Raw genomic sequence first — 20,145 nt, 5'->3', positions numbered from 1 at the left:
TAAAAACTGCATTCCTGCAGTAGATTTCACACATAGGAAAATTCAGTTGAAATTGGTTTACTTTGAAGTATTTATGTTTTAGGATCAGGAGCATGTCAGAAGCACTTCAAATGTGATGGATTCCTGCTTCTTCTGTTTGGAAATTGGTTACAAGAAGTAGAGCCCACAGTTTGTCATAATCATATGGGTACAAACAGCAAAATGCCATGTGTGAGTCCCCCACCACACACCATGATTTATATCAGGTGTGGGGAACCTTTAATTTTCCAGTTGTTGCTGAACTACACTTCCAACCATTGGCCATGCTTGGTGGGGCTGCTGGGAGTTGTAGTTTGAAACATCTAGGTTCCCCACGTTTGGTCTACACCCAACCTGGTTTTCTCCAGGTACTTTATACTACAGCAGGGGCTGATGGATGTTGTAGTTCAAAGCATTAGAAGGGCACCAGGTTAGAAAAGTCTGGTCCTTGTGCTCATTTATTTACAGAAGTGCTATCCACACATCTCAGGTTTTTAATTACTCCACACTTCAATAATGGCCTTAATATTACACTTCAAATACATATACCTTGGTAGTCAAACAGCTTGGCTCCCGAACAAATCGGCTCCCGAATGCTGCAAACCCGGAAGTGAGTGTTCTGGTTTGTGAACGTTTTTTGGAAGCCAAACGTCCAATGCGGTTGAGTGCAGGAAGCTCCTGCAGCCAATCGGAAGCCACACCTTGGTTTTCAAACCATTTTGGGAGTCGAATGGACTCCTGGAGTGGATTAAATTTGAGAACCAAGGTACCACTGTAATAAAATTTGTCAGCCAAACTGAGACTACTGTACAAGCCTCCATGAGCACTGGCCAGCCGAATACATTCAGTACTTTACTATCCAGACATACCTTTTAAAATATTTTAAAATGAGACTGCTTGTCTTAATTAACAGGGCAATCTTTTGCATGTCTGCTCAGAAGTACAGTGGTACCTCAGGTTACCGACACTTCATGTTACAGACACTTCAGGTTACAGACTCCGCTAACCCAGAAATAGTACCTCAGGTTAAGAACTTTGTTTCAGGATGAGAACAGAAATCGCACGGCGGCAGTGGGAGGCCCCATTAGCTAAAGTGGTACCTCAGGTTAAGAACAGTTTCAGGTTAAGAACGGACCTCCAGAATGAATTAAGTTCTTAACCTGAGGTACCACTGTAAGTCCCACTGAGTTCAGTAGGACTCACTCCCAGGTAAGTGTGTATATAGGATTGCAGCCTAAATGTCCTGTCTTTTCTATACAGTATTGTTATCATCACCATTCATTATCATCACCATTGTTGTTGTTGTTATTATTTCTAATACAGATGAATAAACAAGAAACCTGCAGTTTGAAGTTCAACCTCTGGGTTTTCATCAGGGGCTCCGTTCGTATTTTGCTTTGGTGGTGGCTGGCAGAGTCGATGATTCACTTTATGTATATACATGCCATCTGCAGCAGTCCTTCACATCTGGAAGCAGTGACCTACTGGACCCTAGGTTAGTGCCTGTCTATTGGTTTTATGCAGTAAACCAGTGAGATCTGCAGTGTATTGTTCCTCCTAAGAGAAGTGCATCTGTTTCAGGTTTCTGCTGCTTGCAGGCTCCCTGTAGGCAATATCCTGTTCTTGCAGTGGCCAACCAGATGCCTACAGGCAGCTTGTAAGCAGCAAAGGTTCAGCAAACGTCCTTTGGCCTGATCCAGCAGGACTCTTATTTTGTTTTTAATGTACGGGTGCTTCCAACGGCTGTTAAAAACAAAGCCTGTTTTCTCAGGCTTTCCCCAGCTTGGTTATTAGCCCATTTTAGATATTGTGTCTAGACCTGACAATGTTCATTGGCTGTTATTTAGGTTTTATGAATATTTTAATACATATCATACATACATGTACACACACACACACACACACACACACACACTGCTGTTGATGACATCCATCTGTCTCAAGAAACATGGAGTTGTGCCTCCAAGGGTGAAGTCAAACTGCTGCAGCACCAAAGTGACCTCCCAGGGTGCAAGCCTGGTCAGTGTGTATGGAGGTCTTGGGCTGCCCAGATGATGAAGCCCCCCTCTCAGCCTTGCAGATGTGGTCCAAAGGGAACACCCTCCCACCAGAGGTCAAAGAGAGCAACAACGACCAGATTTTTAGAAGACATCTGAAGGCAGCCCTGTTTAGGGAAGCTTTTAATGTTTCATGTATTACAGTATTTTAATATTTTTTGGAAGCCGCCCAGAGTTAATAATAATAATAATAATAATAATAATAATAATAATAATAATAATTAGCAAAGCAATATGTTTGGTACCAGCTTGGCTGCAAGACCTGCTGGAAGGAGGCATAGAAGGCACCATCCAACCGTCTTAGAATCAGAGTTTCCCTTCTCCTAGATGGGCTCCCTTCCCAGGTTGACAAGCCCCATCTGCCCCTCACTTCCTTCTACAGCACATACAGAAACTGCCCTCTTGACCGTTAGACCCAGTGTTAGTCTCATTCGCTTAATCTGTCCATAATTCACCGATGGCTTGAGATCTATTGGCTACCTTCACACACACATATATATGTTATATTAACATTTTAGTGTTGAATTTCATTCTGCTTCAAGATATTTGGGGGCAAAGCGATGACTTAAATAATAATAAATGAATGATTTGAGGTTGTGGTAGGCCCATGGAGCTTTCATAGTCCGTGGGGCTACCTTGTTATCTTCAGTCCTGGGGAAAAGCTGGCCTTTCTTGCGCCATGTGCAGATTGGAGCAGCATGGAACTGTGGCTTACAGCCATTTGATAATAACTTTGGCCCCAACCTGCTCTATCCCTGCCAGTGTGTTATATCCATTTTGGCCAGCCTGACCCATGGTCTTGAGTGCTGGCAGGCGAAACAGTCACAAATGGTATGGGGACGCTGTGTTTTTTTGAAATAGCTCCTTACGCTAATCCTTTTGAAAATACCCGAAAGGAGAGAATTTGCTGGTTTGGAGGGGTTTGCTGGCAACTCTACCAACACTGTGACATACATAAGCGAGGAAGCTGCAGTTCATCTTGCACCTCAGGCAGGAATAACAAGTCCTAGAACGTTGCCCACACAAAGAGACATGTTTTCCTCTACAGCTTTATTAGGAGTTCATGAAATTCAGAACTGATGATTAATGTTCAAATAAGGATACCATTCAGTAAGCTAAAGAAGGTCTAGTTGCTGGCACATTTCATGTTTAAATGACAGAAAATTAATAACTGATGGAACATATTCAGCCTTATTCTTTTACCGGTAAATTAAGAGACCAAATATAGGGAACCCGTGCTCTTTTGAGTTCCACACATCTGGACTCAATACAATAAAGAAGAAATTGATACGACGTGGAACAAGCAGCGTTGTGAAATCGATTGCCGCCAAGTTCGTTTAATGCAATCGGTGTCAGATCTCGATAACCGCAAGATAATCTTGACCAGGTGATTGGAAATGAGATGCATGGTCATATGGTGGATTTTTGAAATTGATGGTGAATCAGGTGATCAATTAGGTGATCATTTGATAATGTAAGCTTAAGCTTGCTTTTTTTGTTTCTGGCGCTTAGAAAGAAAGAAAGAAAGAAAGAAAGAAAGAAAGAAAGAAACGAACAAACGGGAAGGGAAGGGAAGGGAAGGGAAAATAGGGCATTCTAAAACAAGTCTAATGTTAATTAAATGTGGAAGGAATGCACAACTGTGAATGCTTACCTTTCTGCCCAGGCTTTCCCTGAGCCTCAAACTGCAAATAACAGAACAGAACAAGGAATGCTATTGTTGATCATACCCAACTTACACAAAGCTCTTTATATAGACCGGGTGTGAGGAACTGGATCTAGCTGGTGGACTGGATCCTTTCCTTCCTCATCATCTCATCCCCATGGGCAAAGTTTGACATTTGGGCAGAGCCACCCACCTGTCAATTACTTGATGTCACAAAGATGTCAGGTGACCCATATTTTGTCTATGCCGACGTTCAGTTGATCATGAGGACTTGCACCTGTACACAGAGTCAGTGAGCCCTGGTTCTAGCTCAGGTGGTCCCTAACACTAAATGTGATTCTTACTGAGATTCTGGCAGGGGTGCCAACTTGCCCCCCACATTGAGGGGGCCTGGTGTCATGTGACCTGTCCCTCCTCACCCGGCAGGCCAGCACTCGCCCATCGGCAGTGGGGGGCGCAGAGGGTGAAAATCGTCCTCCACGCCTCCTGCCCTACCTGGCTGTTGGTGGTGGGGAATGGTGGCCCCCTCAATATTGTGGGGGCTTGGCCCCCTGCCCATAAATATTGAGGGGGCTGAAGCCGCTTCTGCCCCCTATAGTTGGTGCCCCTGGATTCTGGGAAGGTTTGAAATGTATGGAACCTTCTTTAGGCAGGATGAAGCGGGAGACTGCTCAGCCTCATCTAGTATGAAAAGAAGCAATGACCAATTAGCAATGTAAACCTGAAGCCAGTGGAGATAGATAACATCATTAGTAAAAACAAAACAAAAATAAATACAAAAAATACAATCTGTGCAGCATTTGAGGATTAGACAGGAGGGTTGTATACTTTTGTAATGGTTCAGATCTCTGCTTAATCTGCTATTTTTGGAGGACTGAAACTGCATATGTTAAACCTAAGTCTTTTACGAGATGGGAGTGGGTGGCTCTTTGGTCTAAACCACCGAGCCTCTTGGGCTTGCTGATCGAAAAGTCGGCTGTTCAAATCCACGTGATGAGGTGAGCTCCCGTTGCTGTGTCCCTGCTCCTGCCAACCTAGCAGTTTGAAAGCACAGCAATGCAAGTAGATAAATAGGTACCACTCTGGCGGGAAGGTAAACGGCATTTCTGTGCACTCTGGCACTTGTCATGGTGTCCCATTGCTCCAGATGCAGTTTAGTCATGCTGGCCACATGACCTGGAAAGAAGAAGAAGAGTTTGGATTTGATATCCCGCTTTATCACTACCCTAAGGAGTCTCAAAGCGGCTAACAACCTCCTTTCCCTTCCTCCCCCACAACAAATACTCTGTGAGGTGAGTGAGACTGAGAGACTTCACAGAAGTGTGACTAGCCCAAGGTCACCCAGTAGCTGCATGTGGAGGAGCAGGGAAGCAAACCCAGTTCACCAGATTACGAGTCTACCACTCTTAACCACTACACCACACCAGAAAGCTGTCTGCAGACAAACGCCGGCTCCCTTGCCCTGAAAGCAAGATGAGTGCCACACCCCATAGTCCCCTTTGACTGGACTTAACCGTCCAGAGGTCCTTTCTTCTTCTTCTTCAAAATATAATTAATTGAAAACAACCACATGGAATCTGGAGGGTTTCTTTGTGGTGAGAGCAGTATCTATTTTTCATGTGAAGCCTGTGTGTTCATCAGTTTCATAGAATCATAGAATCTTAAGAGTTGGAAGGGATCCCGAGGGTCATCCCAATATTTTAAAAATGCAAATGGCATCAATCAAGGGTGTGTGATTACTATTGGGATTGGAACTGGAGGGAAGGGGAAACTTAACCCTTTCTTTCTGTGCTGTGGTCTTGAGGAAGGTACTTCCTCTGATATTGTTATTTTCATTTGCACCACCGATGGGTCTCCTTTTAATGCAGAGAGCACCTTCAGAGGTGGAAGTTTCCTCAGGACCACAGAAGCAATGCGTTAAATCCCTTCAATATACAGGACTCCTGGAAGCCATTGTGATTATTCAGGATTGGCCACTCTGCCTGCTGCAATCCTGATATTGATGAACATGCCCGGGTGATGCTATTTGCATTTTAAAATACCTTCACATAACATTAAAAGACTCATTTTACATCCATCTTGTGTGGTCCTCAGCCTTTTCAGCATAGTGTTTAATAAAACAGGGGCGGGCACACAGGATTGTGTTAAGGAATAATTGAGCTGATATATGTGAACTGCTTTGCACACTGTCATGTGCTCTATAATTGCTAAATTTTATTGCTGTTTAATTTATTATTGTCAAATTAAAACTGGAGCTTGATTCTGATTGTGTCTAAGAATACTATCTGTAGCTGGTGTCTTTTAATTTGTTGTCTAATAATCCAGAAGATAAAGTGAGAATTGGGTGAGTTCAGGTTTAAAGCTTCCAGTGTTTTGTTTTTGAACATATTAGTGTCTGTGCATTCATCTACATACTAATGGAAAGTCAACAAAGGAATCTGTTTTGCTGCTGTTTGGGGCTTTTTGGTGTGGTATCATTATTCTACAAGATAAGGAGGAGGAAGCGAAATATTTGGCATCTTGCATTTGAAAACAGACAATACAAAATATAATTTAGGGTGCTTAATGAGATGTTCCTCCCCAAACAAGGCACAAGTGAGGACTTCATAAAAAGTATTAATAGGAATATATATATATATATGCCCTCCAGCGCAGGTGAAAAGTAGCTATCCATGCAGAACATTTTAAAGTCTGTAACAACTGTTGAATAGTCCACGGCTTGGTGCTTGTTTTTCTCAAGCCTTTTGAGATTATCTTGACTGGAGAGAAAAAAACTGCAGTGTTTTCTGTGCTCTTGGTTTAAGCTCCTCATTACTGGCAGACAACTCATCCTTGGACTCAGTTCAGGAATGGGCTTGGTGAACAAAGTTGTTTTCCTGAAATAACTACAAAAAGTGTCGTTGTTGCTTTTTATGCCAAATTCAGAAACCCTTCCACTACAACCAGATTAAATTTCCAAGAAGCGTTCAAAGGATATCCAGAATGCCCATTATTACAAAGATGTAATAATATCAATACTAAACAGCTGAAGCCCAGAGGATAGATCAAGGGGAGGCATCAATAAACTGTCTTTAGCTATGTTGCATTCTGTTTCTGATGCGACAGATTTCAAGACTGAAGATCCATATTAAGAATGCTGCTACAAGCTATGTTTCTCATCTTTTGTCTAGTCTGTATCCTCTAAATAAGTGGAAGGTTACTGAAGGTGTATTTGTCATGATGTGAAGGAGTACTAGCACCGCGGAGGCGGTAGGAAAGAAGATTGCATATCTTGATGATACTTCTTTCAAGACTTACCTCACTCTTTGAAGCCAATTCAGATTGGTGGTTTATTATGTAGGATGTACGGTATGTTCAGGGATTCAAAAACCCCGTAACCTATTCTGCCTTTAATAGTTGGATCTGGGAACAGCCTCCTGGGATGCTGTGGGCAGAAAACTTTCCCTGACTTTCAGACAGTTAGGCACTGTGAACTTTTTTTTTTTTAATGTACTTGTATTTAGTTTCCCTCTTGAAAAAGGGCTCAAGCCTGAAGCGTGTTGGGCTTGATATATTTTTTCCATGCACTTTCTAGATTCTTCCATGAATAGGGCTTGGTGCCTCCCATCTTCTTTTGGGAGGTAATCGCAAAAGGAAACATTGGATCCCACCCCAGACACTGACCCATGATTTAAAGATAATTTACTTGCTTTTAAACAACTTTGCTTTTCATTGTTTATCAAAATGTGTTTCCCTCTCTCCTCCTGCATTTGAGGGAAGGAGCTTCCAGTATGTGTTTTTTGAAAGGAGAAAATTAGCTTTGAAAGACACACAGCAAAAATTACTCCTTCCTTTTTTCTTTCAAGGTTGGATTTGGAAGAGCGACCCATAGCGATAAAGGAAAACTCAGTCATAAAATCTCAAGTCTATACTCACTTTTCAAAAGAGGATACACGACAAAGAGGCTCACAGTACTATAAACTAGAGAGGGGGTGAATCAGTCGATTCCAGTTTTTCTCAGTTACTCATTTTTTTCAGGCTTAAGTTCAGCTTTACACTTTATACATTGCTACCCTGTGCTCTTTTGTGAGGAGTGTGTGTGTGTGTATAAATTTTATTAATAAACGAATAATCATGCAAATTCATTCTTCCTCATGAAACTCGGTGTCAGCATTTTAGTGCAAAATTTCCCTCACACATTCCTGCAAGAAAATTCCCTTAATACGGTGTATTTTTGTATGATATTTCCACTCATATGCGCACACTTTGACTAGTGAATGCATTTCTGCGCAGGTTGCTTGTGAACACAATGGGAGCTCGCTTATTTATTTATTTACTTATTTATTGCATTTCTATCCTACCTATCCAAGGAGCTCAAGGTCATGTACATTCTGTTTGCCCTACAATTCCCGCAAACAGCTGTGTGAGACAGGTGAGGCTGAGACTAGATCAAGGTTACCCAGTGAGCTTAAGGGCTGCGTGGGGATTTGAATCCTGATCCAGCTACAGCATTTTAGCAGCTTGAGCTAGGCTGGTTAGTTCCCTTCCTGCTGGAGTCCAGAGTGCCTCATGGCTGATTGCTTGAAGCAGGCCCAATTCTACCTCATGCACTTGGCTGTGGAGCTCCCTTTTCTTTCTTTCTTTCTTTCTTTCTTTCTTTCTTTCTTTCTTTCTTTCTTTCTTTCTTTCTTTCTTTCCCAGTTGCAAGAGGAGAACTCTCAACAGCAGTTTTTATCCCAGTAAGCCTCTTTCTAATGTCAGGTCGCTTTTCTTACCAGGGGCATCTAGATAACGCTTATCAAGGCTGTTTAAAGTTGAAAGGATATCTGAGGATGCGTCTTTCGCTATACAAACGCTTCCCATCCATTTAGCTCCCCCGAGGAGGCCCTGCTTTCAGATACCGTCTATCAATTGTGTGAAATCAGTCAGTGAAATTCCTTCCCCAGGAAGCCTGCCTGAGCTTGACAGTTACGGGCCTCTGGAAGGAACTGGAAACACTACTCTATTTAGGTCTCAATCCTCCACACCTGGGATAAGCTTCGCTGAACACAGCGGAGCTTCTCTGCAAGGTTACTCGTTTGACTGTATTAAAGTGTGGTGCTTCGTGATTATTTTGCTCTTTAGGCTTTCATTTCTTTTCATAATTGTTGAGTTGCATCTTGCAAAAGTGACATTAGCCGTCTTGGCTTTCCTGCAAAAAGGGGGGGAAACGCTCTTTCAAATGAACAAATAAGATATCTTGTGGTGAGAGGGATTGGATTTGTCCAGGGAAGGGAAATACGGCAAACTTTTGTTCGCAGTAAACATCTGCCCTGTATCTTTTCCTGGACATAGCAGTACTGTTTTAGGGTCAGAAGCAGCTGTTTTCAGCTGGCAGTTTAGCAGGGCTAGCCTAGCTGCATCAAAAAGGATATGGTTTCCAGACACCCCGTTATATTGGAAACGAAGCAGCTTGTTAAGCCCTGGCTCATAATCTTTTACTCGCTTCTGCCGATCGATTGAAGCAGTGCATAGAATATTCTCTTTTGAGAGGAGCATCTCTGGTACTAACACAAAGATGACTCAAGCAGGTGTGCCAACAGCCACTTGCTAAATAAGGATGGTTGGAATTGTAAGTAAATTATTTAAGGGCCAATGCTCTTGTTTTTAACAGTGCTTGTTATGGTGGCTGCTGCTGCTGCATGTATTGCAGGAGAACTCTCTGGAGAGAAAACATTAACATGGAAACCTTCAGAATAGCTATCTATGCACACCTACATGTAAGGAGATGTACGTTTTCCAATGTAGTTTGGTTATTGGCCTTGATGCTAAATGTAGAACTGGCCCAAGGAGGTTTGGTGCTTGAGGCAGAAAATCCAAAGGGATGACCTCAAAGTAAAAAAATAGGATCATTTGGTAAATAATTAACGATTAACTATTTCGTGCCACAGATTTCCTGCCCAAGGTCATGAGCTCAGTTTGCCTAATTCCAGGACCAGCCCTGAATAAACTAGAATTGTGGTTTGATTTTTTTTAGTGACCTTTTCATGCCCAGAAAGTGAATGATGGGAAACAGTTAGCACAAGAACTTTCATTTTTATCATGCGCATGCTTTTGAGAAATGAACAGGAGAATGAATAGTAGAATCTTCTAGCAAAATACAGTGACAGCCCCAGTTCATGGATTACAAAATATATTTGGAGTCTTTCACGTATATCTAACCCTTTAGAATATGCTACAGCCGGGGGTGGGGGGTGGGGGTGGGACGGGACAGGATCTGATTGGTGGACAGAGTACTCAGGCCAGTTAGACCAGTCAATCACCTGAAACCATTAACATCAGCTGACCCAACTTCAAAGGAAATAATCAGGAGTGCACTCTGAAAGCGCTCCCAATTCTTCCCTTTCTTTCTTTGTTGCCTGGTTGGACCTCAAGCCAGGTTGAATGGAAGATCTCTACCGAAAGGGGCTTGCACTCAGCACCTGTCAGCTGACTGGCATTGACTGCAAATCCCATTGGGATCAGGAAACTGAATGCAGACATTCTCTGCTGCACTGTGTGGGTGGTATTCAACTAAATTTTTATCAGAGTAGGCCCACTGAGATTAAGGAACATGGGTAAGAGAGGTTCATTCATTTCAATAGGTCTCTTCTCGGTTGACTACCACCCAGGATCAGCATCTGAAGGGGAGAACAGGCTTAAACGAGTGTGCTTGCCACAGCTGGTGTGGCACCTGTCATGAAATTCTACTCAAGATTGATCCAGAGTAGATTCCAACGTATGGTTAGCAGAGTAAAAACTTAAACACGTTGCAGGATTCCCAAAAAATAGACCAGAATCAATTGTATTTCATCCAGCAGAGCTTTACTGCTACTGAAAGCAAATGAGCATAATGCTCACAAATCCAAAACATTCAAGACTGGCACTGTCCATAAGAAGTCCAGTTGCAGCAGACTTAAACATATAATAAGTCTAAATCTTAACACCACACCAGAAGGAAGAGAGACAGAAAGAAAATGTGAAACCCAGGCTCCTTCTTGCCCTACTTTTATAGTCAGCATGACCTTGACAGAAGAGAGAACAGAACCAGTTTAAACCAACTGCACTCAGCTTCTCTGAAGGAATAACCCAAACATTGTGAACCTTCTGCTTTCACACAGAGAAGCTTCCAGAACCCTCTTGAATTGATTAGAATAGGAAAGATCTCTGTACATCAGATCAATACTTTCTGCACTAAGAAATGCAAACTGACAGCATCACCCTCTAGTGAGTGAGATGTGCGGAGGGAAGGGTAAGCAGTTATTTGGTGCTCCACAGCTCCATATTTGGGAGAAAGGCTAGGGGATTCTTTGATAGCAGAGTGGAAAAAGCTCCCCAAGTCCCTTAGCCATGCTGCCCTTTCCTATTCCAGAGCAGGAGTAAGGGAGTAAGGGTAGGGAGAAGGATTGGCTATCACTACTTGGGTGCACTCTGCATCTTTGGGAAGGAGCATCCAACTGTGCGTCTTCCTTCTGGCCTTTCCCTCAGGAGACAGCGGTGGTGGTGGTGGGTTGGTGACTTGACTATTTGGCTTAGCCACCACCATTGCTGAAAAAGCAAGCCTGCAATTCCTGTCTCCTGTAGTGAGTGGTGTTGCCCAGCAACCACTACAGCAATATTTTGTGTGAGGCAAAGTGTGCAGAGTTAAGAGTCACAATTTCCCGCTTCTTTTTGGTGGCCTTCATGGGTGTCAACGTTCATGCAGAAGCCTCAGTTGTGAAGGACGTGGGAAGCTGGCGTATGCGAAGTCAGACCGTTGGCACATCAAATTTAGTACTGTCAACGCTGGCTGGCAGTGACTCTCCAGTGTCTCAGACTGGGGACATTCCCACTCCCTACTGGAGAATCTGGAATCATTTCCATGCTAATCAGGTACCACTAGGCTACTACCATTCCACAAGTAAAGCTCACTAAGGTCAGTGAGTGTATATGCTTAGGATTGCACGCTAAAATATTTCTAACTGTGTGATACTTTTCAAAACCAACAAATACTATTATACCCCTTTAAACAGTCACAAGGGATCCTGGGAGCTGTAGTTTCCCTCACAGAGGTACAGTCTCCAGAGTTCCCTGGGAAGACCTAGTTTTTAAACTGCTCTGGGAATTGTAGGAATTCACAGAAAAGCAAATGTTCAGAACTGAATGTTGGGAAGGTTGTCTTTAGGAGCTCAGAAATTTCCACAAAATGAAAGCCAGTTGGCAGGCTGTTACCTTGGTTGTTTTTTTCTAGGGTGGTGGGGTGTGGGCAGCTTAAAGCACATTTTTTGGAACACATGCTATAAAAGACCAAGAGAATTCTGGGCGGACAAGTAGAGCAATGTCTGTAATAACACTGAACACACCAGCTATTGACTTTATATTTAGGGCACATGAAGATTTATAGCCCTTTGAGGGTAAATATTTATCTCTCAGATCAATAGGTCTTGATTTCCGCTGAGCTGAAAATCAATATTTGCTTATTATACCAATCCAAACCTGGAGGTCCCAGCTGAGATTCTGGAAGGAAGTGTGACATTTCTGATGTTTTCTTACACCTGCTGTGGTTCATAAACTAGAATGAGTGAAGGAAGAGGTTTTAACATATTGATGCTCTATGTGTATATATGAGATGCACCTGAGATTTCAGGTGCATGTTTTACTCCTTGAAGAACATGACTTGAACATTGCTTTATGTTAAGCAGACTCCAATGTGGTTGCAATCAATCTTTCTTTGTGGGAATGTGTCCTGGGTGGCTTACTGCAGGTCCAGAGATGACTGCCAGTTATGCTAATGAAGAAATTTTGCTTTCCAGCTGATTCTTGACAAAATCATCTTAAGATCCATGTTTAGCACTGTGGCCACTAGGGACTCAGCTGTACAGCTGCAAATAAAACGTTTTAAGTGTGTTGTAAAGTGCATTATGGTCAGGGGTCCCTTTACCTTTTAAAAGTGCATTATACAAATGTGACACTAGATGGCGATGGTGAGCTATGGCAAATTCAATATATATATATTTTAAAGCATTTTCACAACGTTTTTTATATGTGTGTAGATTCCACCCAGGTTGGGCTTGTGATCAGAGTCACCAAAATAGTTTGTTCTGTTCCACACTTAGCTTTTCCTGAAACAGTCCTTCAAGAGATCAGGGAGTGGTTTAGCTGTGGAATCACGAAGGGCCGGAACATCCATCCAGAAAATGATGGAATCCTTAAGACAGAGTTCTGAAAACATTGGATTGTATCCAACGAAGTTTGTCCTATTTGCACAAGAGCTTCTGCTTGTACAATGGAACTCCCTGGCCCCTTCCTCTCTCCTCATGCCTGTCCCATTTGATCTGGAAGGTATCTATTTGGTAGGCATAGGGTGGAGGAGAGGGAAGGCAAGTTCTGTTGCCTTCCTTGCTTGAATGGGATAACCTCATTGCATACAACTGCACACAAGATGATCAAAGGTGACCCGGAAACTACAACTAATCCAGAATGCGGCAGCTAGACTGGTGACTGGGAACATAACACATAACACCGGTCTTTAAAGACCTACATTGGCTCCCAGTACATATCCGAGCACAATTCAAAGTGTTGGTGCTGACTTTTAAAGCCCTAAATGGCCTCAGTCCAGTATACCTGAAGGAGCGTCTCCACCCCCATCGTTCTGCCCGGACACTGAGGTCCAGCGCTGAGGGCCTTCTGGTGGTTCCCTCACTGCGAGAAGCCACGTTACAGGGAACCAGGCAGAGGGCCTTCTCAATGGTGGCACCCGCCCTGTGGAACGCCCTCCCACCAGATATCAAAGAGAACAACAACTACCAGAGTTTTAGAAGACATCTGAAGGCAGCCCTGTTTAGGGAAGTTTTTAATGTTTGATGGATTACTGTATTTTAATATTTTGTTGGGGTGGCTGGGGAAACCCAGCCAGATGGGCAGGGTATAAATAATAAATTATTATTATTATTATTATTATTATTATTATTATTATTATTATTATTATTATTAAGAAAATCAGAGGAGATATGGCAGCCATCTTCAAATATCTACAAGGCTGCCACATGGAAGATGGAGCAAGCTTGTTTTCTCCTGCTCCGGAGGCTATGACTTGAACCAATGGCTTCAAGTCACAAGAAAGGAGTGCCAAAGGAAAAGTTTTGCTTTGACCTGTTTAATAGACACAGTTGGTGTACATGTTCCATGCATCAGAATCATGGAATTGTAGAGTTGGAAGGGACTCAGAGTGTCAACTAGGCCAAACCCAGCAGCACCCACATCCGCAACTGAAAGAGATAATAGACACTGACCACCTTAATGATGTATATTTGCACGATATGAAAGAGTGACCTTATTTACGGGGAGAGGGAAGGACGATGAATATTAAAATAATGACTTGAATCTTCCCGCCTTGCATTCTTCTCAGGTGGGCTGGCGTTGGCTCAGGTCCTCTTCTTTTATGTGAAATACCTCGTCCTTTTCGGTGTTCCTGCACTTGTTATCGGACTGGATGGGCTGAAGTCTCCCGACTTGCCACGCTGTGTGAGCACCATGTACAGTTTTTCCGGAATGTGGAGGTTAGTTTTGCTTTTTATTGCAAAGGTTTATTGCAGGTTGAATTTTCGCGAAATGGCTGCCTGGCATGTATGGGCTGTGTGGCCTTCCGCCTGTGTGCCACATGACACATTGCACCTACAAGAGAACTTGCAAATTGATAAGCAGCATTGCGTTTCCATTCCTAACTGCTTCTCTTTCTAATCTTTTGAAAAACGCCCTTCCATCTAATAATTACTTTTCTCCTGCCACAGAGGTGAAGAGAAGGCTGCCTTTGGGATGTTCATCATCTTAATGATTAGAATTGGATCTAAACCGCTTAGCTCCACTGATCGGATAATTATTTTCTCCCCACATCTTTATGAAATACGATTCATTTTTCATTATTGTCCCCCCTGAAAAAGACACTTTGTGTGGAAAATTCATGCAGGGAAGGATAAGTAATATTTGATTAGGTGACCCTGCAGCAAAAGTGTTGAGGATGATCATTTTCACTGTGCTTTTTGGAAGGTAATGGGTTTGCTTCAGAAAAAAAGTAACTTTTAGAGATGCCTCAAAATTTTGCTGATTTCCATAGGCCTTTATCTGGTTTTGCACCTCCAGTTGGGTTTTTATTAGAAATCTAATGGTCCTTGGCAGCTTTTGAAGCAAGGTTTACCTGAAAGGGGTGGGATTACAATCTCTGTAGATCAGAAATGCAGCCTAGGTCCTTATTCTTATTCTTAATTAGGTATTAAATTTGTATATCTCCCATCATCCATAGATCTCAGGGCAGTTCACAACACAGAAATACAAGATAAAAACACAAAACACTTAATAAGAACAAAAACAAAACAAAACAAACCAATAACCCCCACTCCCTTCTATAGTCTGGCTTTAGTCCCGTGCCCAGAAAAACTTTCTGACAGTGACATCTGCTTTGCCAGCTATGTTCCCTCTTGGGCAGGGAATAAGAAGGCATCATTTTCTGTACTGCACTGTTTTGTTGTTCATTCCACTGCAGTTTGTGGGACATACAACTAAATGACAGTCTACCTTCAGTAGAAGTACGGACTTGGCAAAGAACTGGCTCCGCCTAAACTCAAATCTCCCTGGTTTACTATCCCTAGTACTTCAAGACTCCCATAAAAGTGCCTGGCTTAAAACCATCTATCAAAAACTTCACTCTTGTGGCCCATCCCCACAACACCTACTCACTATGGGCGCTACTAAAGCAAACAGTCTAATTGGTCAATGTCTAAAAGATATCAAGCATCAGTACAACCTGGCCACTGTAAGGAAATTCTGCCCTTGGTATGTTCAGTTTCCACCTCTCCATTTTGATTCTCTGGCCCCATATCTGCACAAACTTCTTATGCCAAAATACAGACGTGCTTTTACACTTGCAAGACTGGCTGTTTTGCCATCTGCGGTACTTGAGGGTCGATTCCAAAATATCCCGCCTGAGAAACGTCTTTGCCCCTGTGGAGATGGTAGCACCGAAACTGCACATCCTCCTGTCTTGTACTCTCTACAAAGACCTGAGGGACGAGATCATCACCTCGCTCGTACTAACCATCCCAGGGTGCTCAACCACTGCCACAATGTCCTTTCTTCTATCAGATCAAAATGAGCAGATAACAGCAAAGGTTGCTAGATTCATAAGCAGGGGCAATCAGAATAAGGGCCACTAACTGACAGCTGATTCAGGACTTTAAATTGTGCTCTTATATCAGATTTCCTTTTCTGCATATACTGTAATGTTTCACTGTTGCTATGGCAATTGGCTAATGCGAATAAAGTTTTATCTATCTAACAACTAAACGACTAATCCACCAAGGCAAACAAAAAAAGATAGCAAAAGTCTCCACCGGTTGTGCTCTGCAGGGAAGGTGTTCCATTGCCAGGGTGCCACAACAGAGAAGGCTCTCCCTCCTTCACATGTAATGTGTAGAAGGTACAGTGGTGTCCCGCAAGACGAATGCCTCGCAAGACGGAAAACTCGCTAGACGAAAGAGTTTTCCGTTTTGGAGCTGCTTCGCAAAACGAATTTCCTATGGGCTTGCTTCGCAAGACGACAATGTCTTGCAAGTTCCTGCGGGGGTTTTCCCCTCCCCCCTTTTCTAAGCCGCTAATCCGCTTATCAGCTGATCCGATCAGCAGATAAGCCGCTAAAAGCCGCTAAAAGCCGCTAATAGCGCTAATCCGCTAATCCGTCAATAGGCTTGCTTCGCAAGACGAAAAAAACGCTAGACAAAGAGAATCACAGAATGGATTTTTTCGTCTTGCGAGGCACCACTGTACTGTGGGGAGGGCCTTCCTAGCACATCATATCCCACACCTCAGTTAAGTTATAAAAAATTGTTAAAAACAACCTTCTAAAAATCTGTTAAAAACTCCTAAAAGCAGCCAACTACTCTCAAACTAATAATTTCAAGGTTGCCAGGGACAGAACTTTCAACCGTCAAATGCCTGGGGAAGCAGGTATTCAACAAAATGATGCACCCAAGGATTACCACTAGTGCAACGGAACTTCCTTCCTCCCAAGTATCCCTAGGCCATCTACAAATCCGATCCAGAGGGTTGGGGGAACCCTTAGAACAGATTTAGAGGGTTCTAGGGGGAGGAGAACATAGGGAATTTCAGCCATAGCACTACATTGAATACAATCATATGTAACAGCATTCAGTTAAAAGTGAAGCAAAACTCTGCCAAAGTCCTCTTCCTAGTCATTTGGGAGACTTGAGGGGGGCAGTGCCTGAGCCAAATGCTCCCCCCCCCGGCTTGCTCGTATAGTGCAAAATTCCTCCAACCTAGGGAAGCTGGCTGAAACTGATGGGAGGTGTAGTCTAAAACACCAGAGTGGTTCAGCGTTATGTACAATGAATCTGTGTTATGTGTGTGTGGTGATAGGAGCTGTTATTTCTGCAAAGGATTTCGTTTCGGCTGCTGATCAAACCCAACTCTTTCAGGCTGTTTTCACCCTCCATGGGTGAAAATATTTCATAGCAGGAATAAAAGTCTCTGTCTCTCTGTGTGTGTTTGTGTGGATTTTGATTGAGAAAAATGTGTGGTGAAACGGTTAAGTAACATTTCTGCTCTTGCTTGCAATCTCTCAAGCCAGATTATTATTATTTTTAAAAATAAAAATAATTGAAAGTGTCTCTCTCTCACACACACCTTGCATATAAAGTCTAATTTGGCCTTAAGGTATTCATCTTGAAAATTGTTTTTAACTGTGCTTAGTACAATTCTAGCTATGGAAATTTGGGAATTATGACTTCTATTTCAGTAAATCCCCTTATTAGAAAGCAAACTGCCTGTGCTTCTCCAATAAACAGGTTATAGTTATTATGTCTTAAGGTGCATTAGTCAGTCTCCTTCCATGAGACTCTATGCACCCCTCCTTGTAATAGAAAACAACGTTCTTTGGTTCTTAGTGTTTAAATAGCAATAACCTCAAACAATGCGGTGTTGTCTCCATTGATTTTGATAAGATATTGTAGGAAAGACTAATAAAGGCTAAAAACTCTTTACCGAAGCGCTTCTGTGTTTGCCTTCTGTGGTTTTAAGGAAAGAAAGAAAGTAATGAATTCTGGAAGAAAGAGAATCATTAGAGTAGCTAACAATGGACCCATTTAAATTAAATTTGCTGTTTTGAGACTCCTCAATTGCTCTTGTTTAATTATTCCAACTGAAAGGCAATTTTTGACAACCTTCCTCCTGATGACTCCATCACTTGCCCATCTTCAATCTTTGAACTGGTTGAATTTTGCAACCACCTCCATATGAACACCACAGTTGCATTCTGAGCTGTTCTGCGGGCAATTCTTTGGTTTTGAAGAAACTTTCAGGTGTTGCCATGTTGGTGTGAAGGGGATGAAATGTCTGAACAAGCATCTTGAAATTATGTATGTTCTGGCATAAATGTTGCGGTAGCTAGTTCAAACTACAGGCGTGCCAAGAAAAAAAAAATCACAGGAAGGAACAATACGTTTTAAGCCGTATTGTACCACTTTAATCAGTCATGGCTCCCCACAGAGAATCTCAGGAACTGTAGTTCAAGTGTGTTGAGAAGACCTCTCGTCCCCTCACAGAGTTGCAAGTCCTAGAGTTCCTTGGGAAGAGAGATTGACTGTTGGACCACCAAAGGGTGGGTTTAAAAGGGATTGTTCAAAGGCTATTAGTGGCCACCACCCATGATGGGTATGTTCTGCCTCCATAGTTGGAGGCTAAAAGCCACAGGAAGGGAGAGTAGGTTTGTCCTCAGGTGCTTGTGAGATTCTCACAGGCATCTGGTTAGCCACTGTGAGAACAGGATACTGGTTTAGATTGGCCATTGTCCTGATCCAGCAGCCTCTTCTGTCTTTATTTTTCTTTCAGCCATATTTATTTTTCTTTCAGACATATTTTTTATTGCTGTTTTGACCCGTTATGCATAGCAAGCAATGCCTGTCCAAAAAAATTAAATTTGATGTTTTCGCAGATGGGATTTTGTGTGTGTGTGTGTGTGTTTGAAAATCAGTTCATGCCGAACGGTGTTATGAAGAGTTACGCGAGGAGCAACATCTCCCATGGCTACCGGTGAATTATGGGTCAATTTCAATTATCTAAGAAAACCTACCCAGCTTGCCCTCTGCTTCTCTTGAATTATGACTCCTTCATGCCCTTACAGTTAAAATAATGGATCACGGCTACCCACGGGGTACAGAGATATTTTATTTGTCTGCTGCCTTTTATAGGAATATGGTCATCAGTGATGGAAGGCAGAAACAGAGATTTCACAATGAGAGTGTAGTCTGGGCTATTGCAGGTGCAGGGCAATTGTTGCTCAATGGAACTTACTTTAATTTGCACAGGGTCATGGCCTAAAACATCAGAAAGCTTTGGAGGTGGCAAGGGATTGCACTGCCCTGGGCTTCAAACTGGAAGGCCACAAACAGAGGACAATAGTGCTGTTTGGGTATTCAGCCTGATTGGGGGTGGGATGCTAAACATGCATGAAGGCCAGGCATGCATCCATACATCCATGTATCCATGCATCCATGCATGCGCGTGCGCGCGCACACACACACACACACACAGCAGCTCCACCAGCTCCTGTACTGTACATTGGACAACCCACCTGCTTCTGTTACCTGTGTGTGTCTGTAGCAAAGACCTGAAGGGAGTTTCTAGGGGGGGGGGAGAGAAACTGACAGAAAACAAAACTGACAAATTCACCCATCTTTAGCTGTAAATCAGGGGAAAAGAAGCACAGCAGGAGAAGTGCTATTTGACACTTTTGCCTCTGGGCACTTTCCGAGTCAAACTCTCTTTCCTCAAGCATCCTTTTCCACTTATGGGAGAAATGATATATGAGATCCTTATATTTTCCCCCTGTGGTTTTCCCCATGGGAAAGAAAGCAACTCAGAGGTGGGGTGGGGGGGGGTGGGGGACAGAGGGAAATAAATAAGCTTCCTCTCTCCACCCACCCTTCCTCTGTTCTGACTTTTAGTCTTCTTGGGCGGATTTCCAGAAACACCATGAACAAATCACTAATATGGAGTTCCTTGTAGTCTGAGCCTGAGTTGACCTAATGAGTCTTGTTCCTCCCACCCCAAAATACACACAACCTTTTACTTGGAGAATATAATTTTTTATTCTGTTTTGAAGTACTCACAAGTGTATTAGAACATCAAAGTTGTTAATCCTATATAGCGCGAAAACTGGCATTGTTGAAGTTTTCGGAATCCCTAAAGACAGCTCCCTCCAGGCTCATGGCGATTAAGAGATTATCCGGCTAGAGGCAGAAGTGTTTAATAAATTGGAAGGCGTTTGCATTGCTGTTTTGGCTCCGAGTAGCTTCACATTTCGCTACTCGACTGCAGTCAGTTTGGATGGGGGATCCTCTTCGCGGGAGTGGAGAGCAT

The 20,145-nt window shown here is 42.9% G+C and overlaps 1 protein-coding gene across 6 annotated transcripts in view; it reads left to right on the top strand.

The window, feature by feature from the left end:
* Positions 1–20,145, top strand: part of HHAT (hedgehog acyltransferase) — a 184,605-nt gene that overhangs the window by 35,343 nt on the left and 129,117 nt on the right. For all 6 annotated transcript variants that reach the window (XM_081186026.1, XM_081186024.1, XM_081186027.1 and 3 more), the window contains 2 exons: positions 1,342–1,513; positions 14,126–14,276. In XM_081186026.1, the coding sequence (XP_081042152.1) occupies positions 1,342–1,513; positions 14,126–14,276 (323 nt within the window). The remainder of the gene's footprint in view (positions 1–1,341; positions 1,514–14,125; positions 14,277–20,145) is intronic.

Source organism: Podarcis bocagei, assembly GCF_964188305.1.
Source record: "Podarcis bocagei genome assembly, chromosome: 3".
NCBI lineage: Eukaryota > Metazoa > Chordata > Lepidosauria > Squamata > Lacertidae > Podarcis > Podarcis bocagei.
Note: the sequence above shows the minus strand (reverse complement) of the source record. Positions and strands in the feature narration are given on the sequence as shown.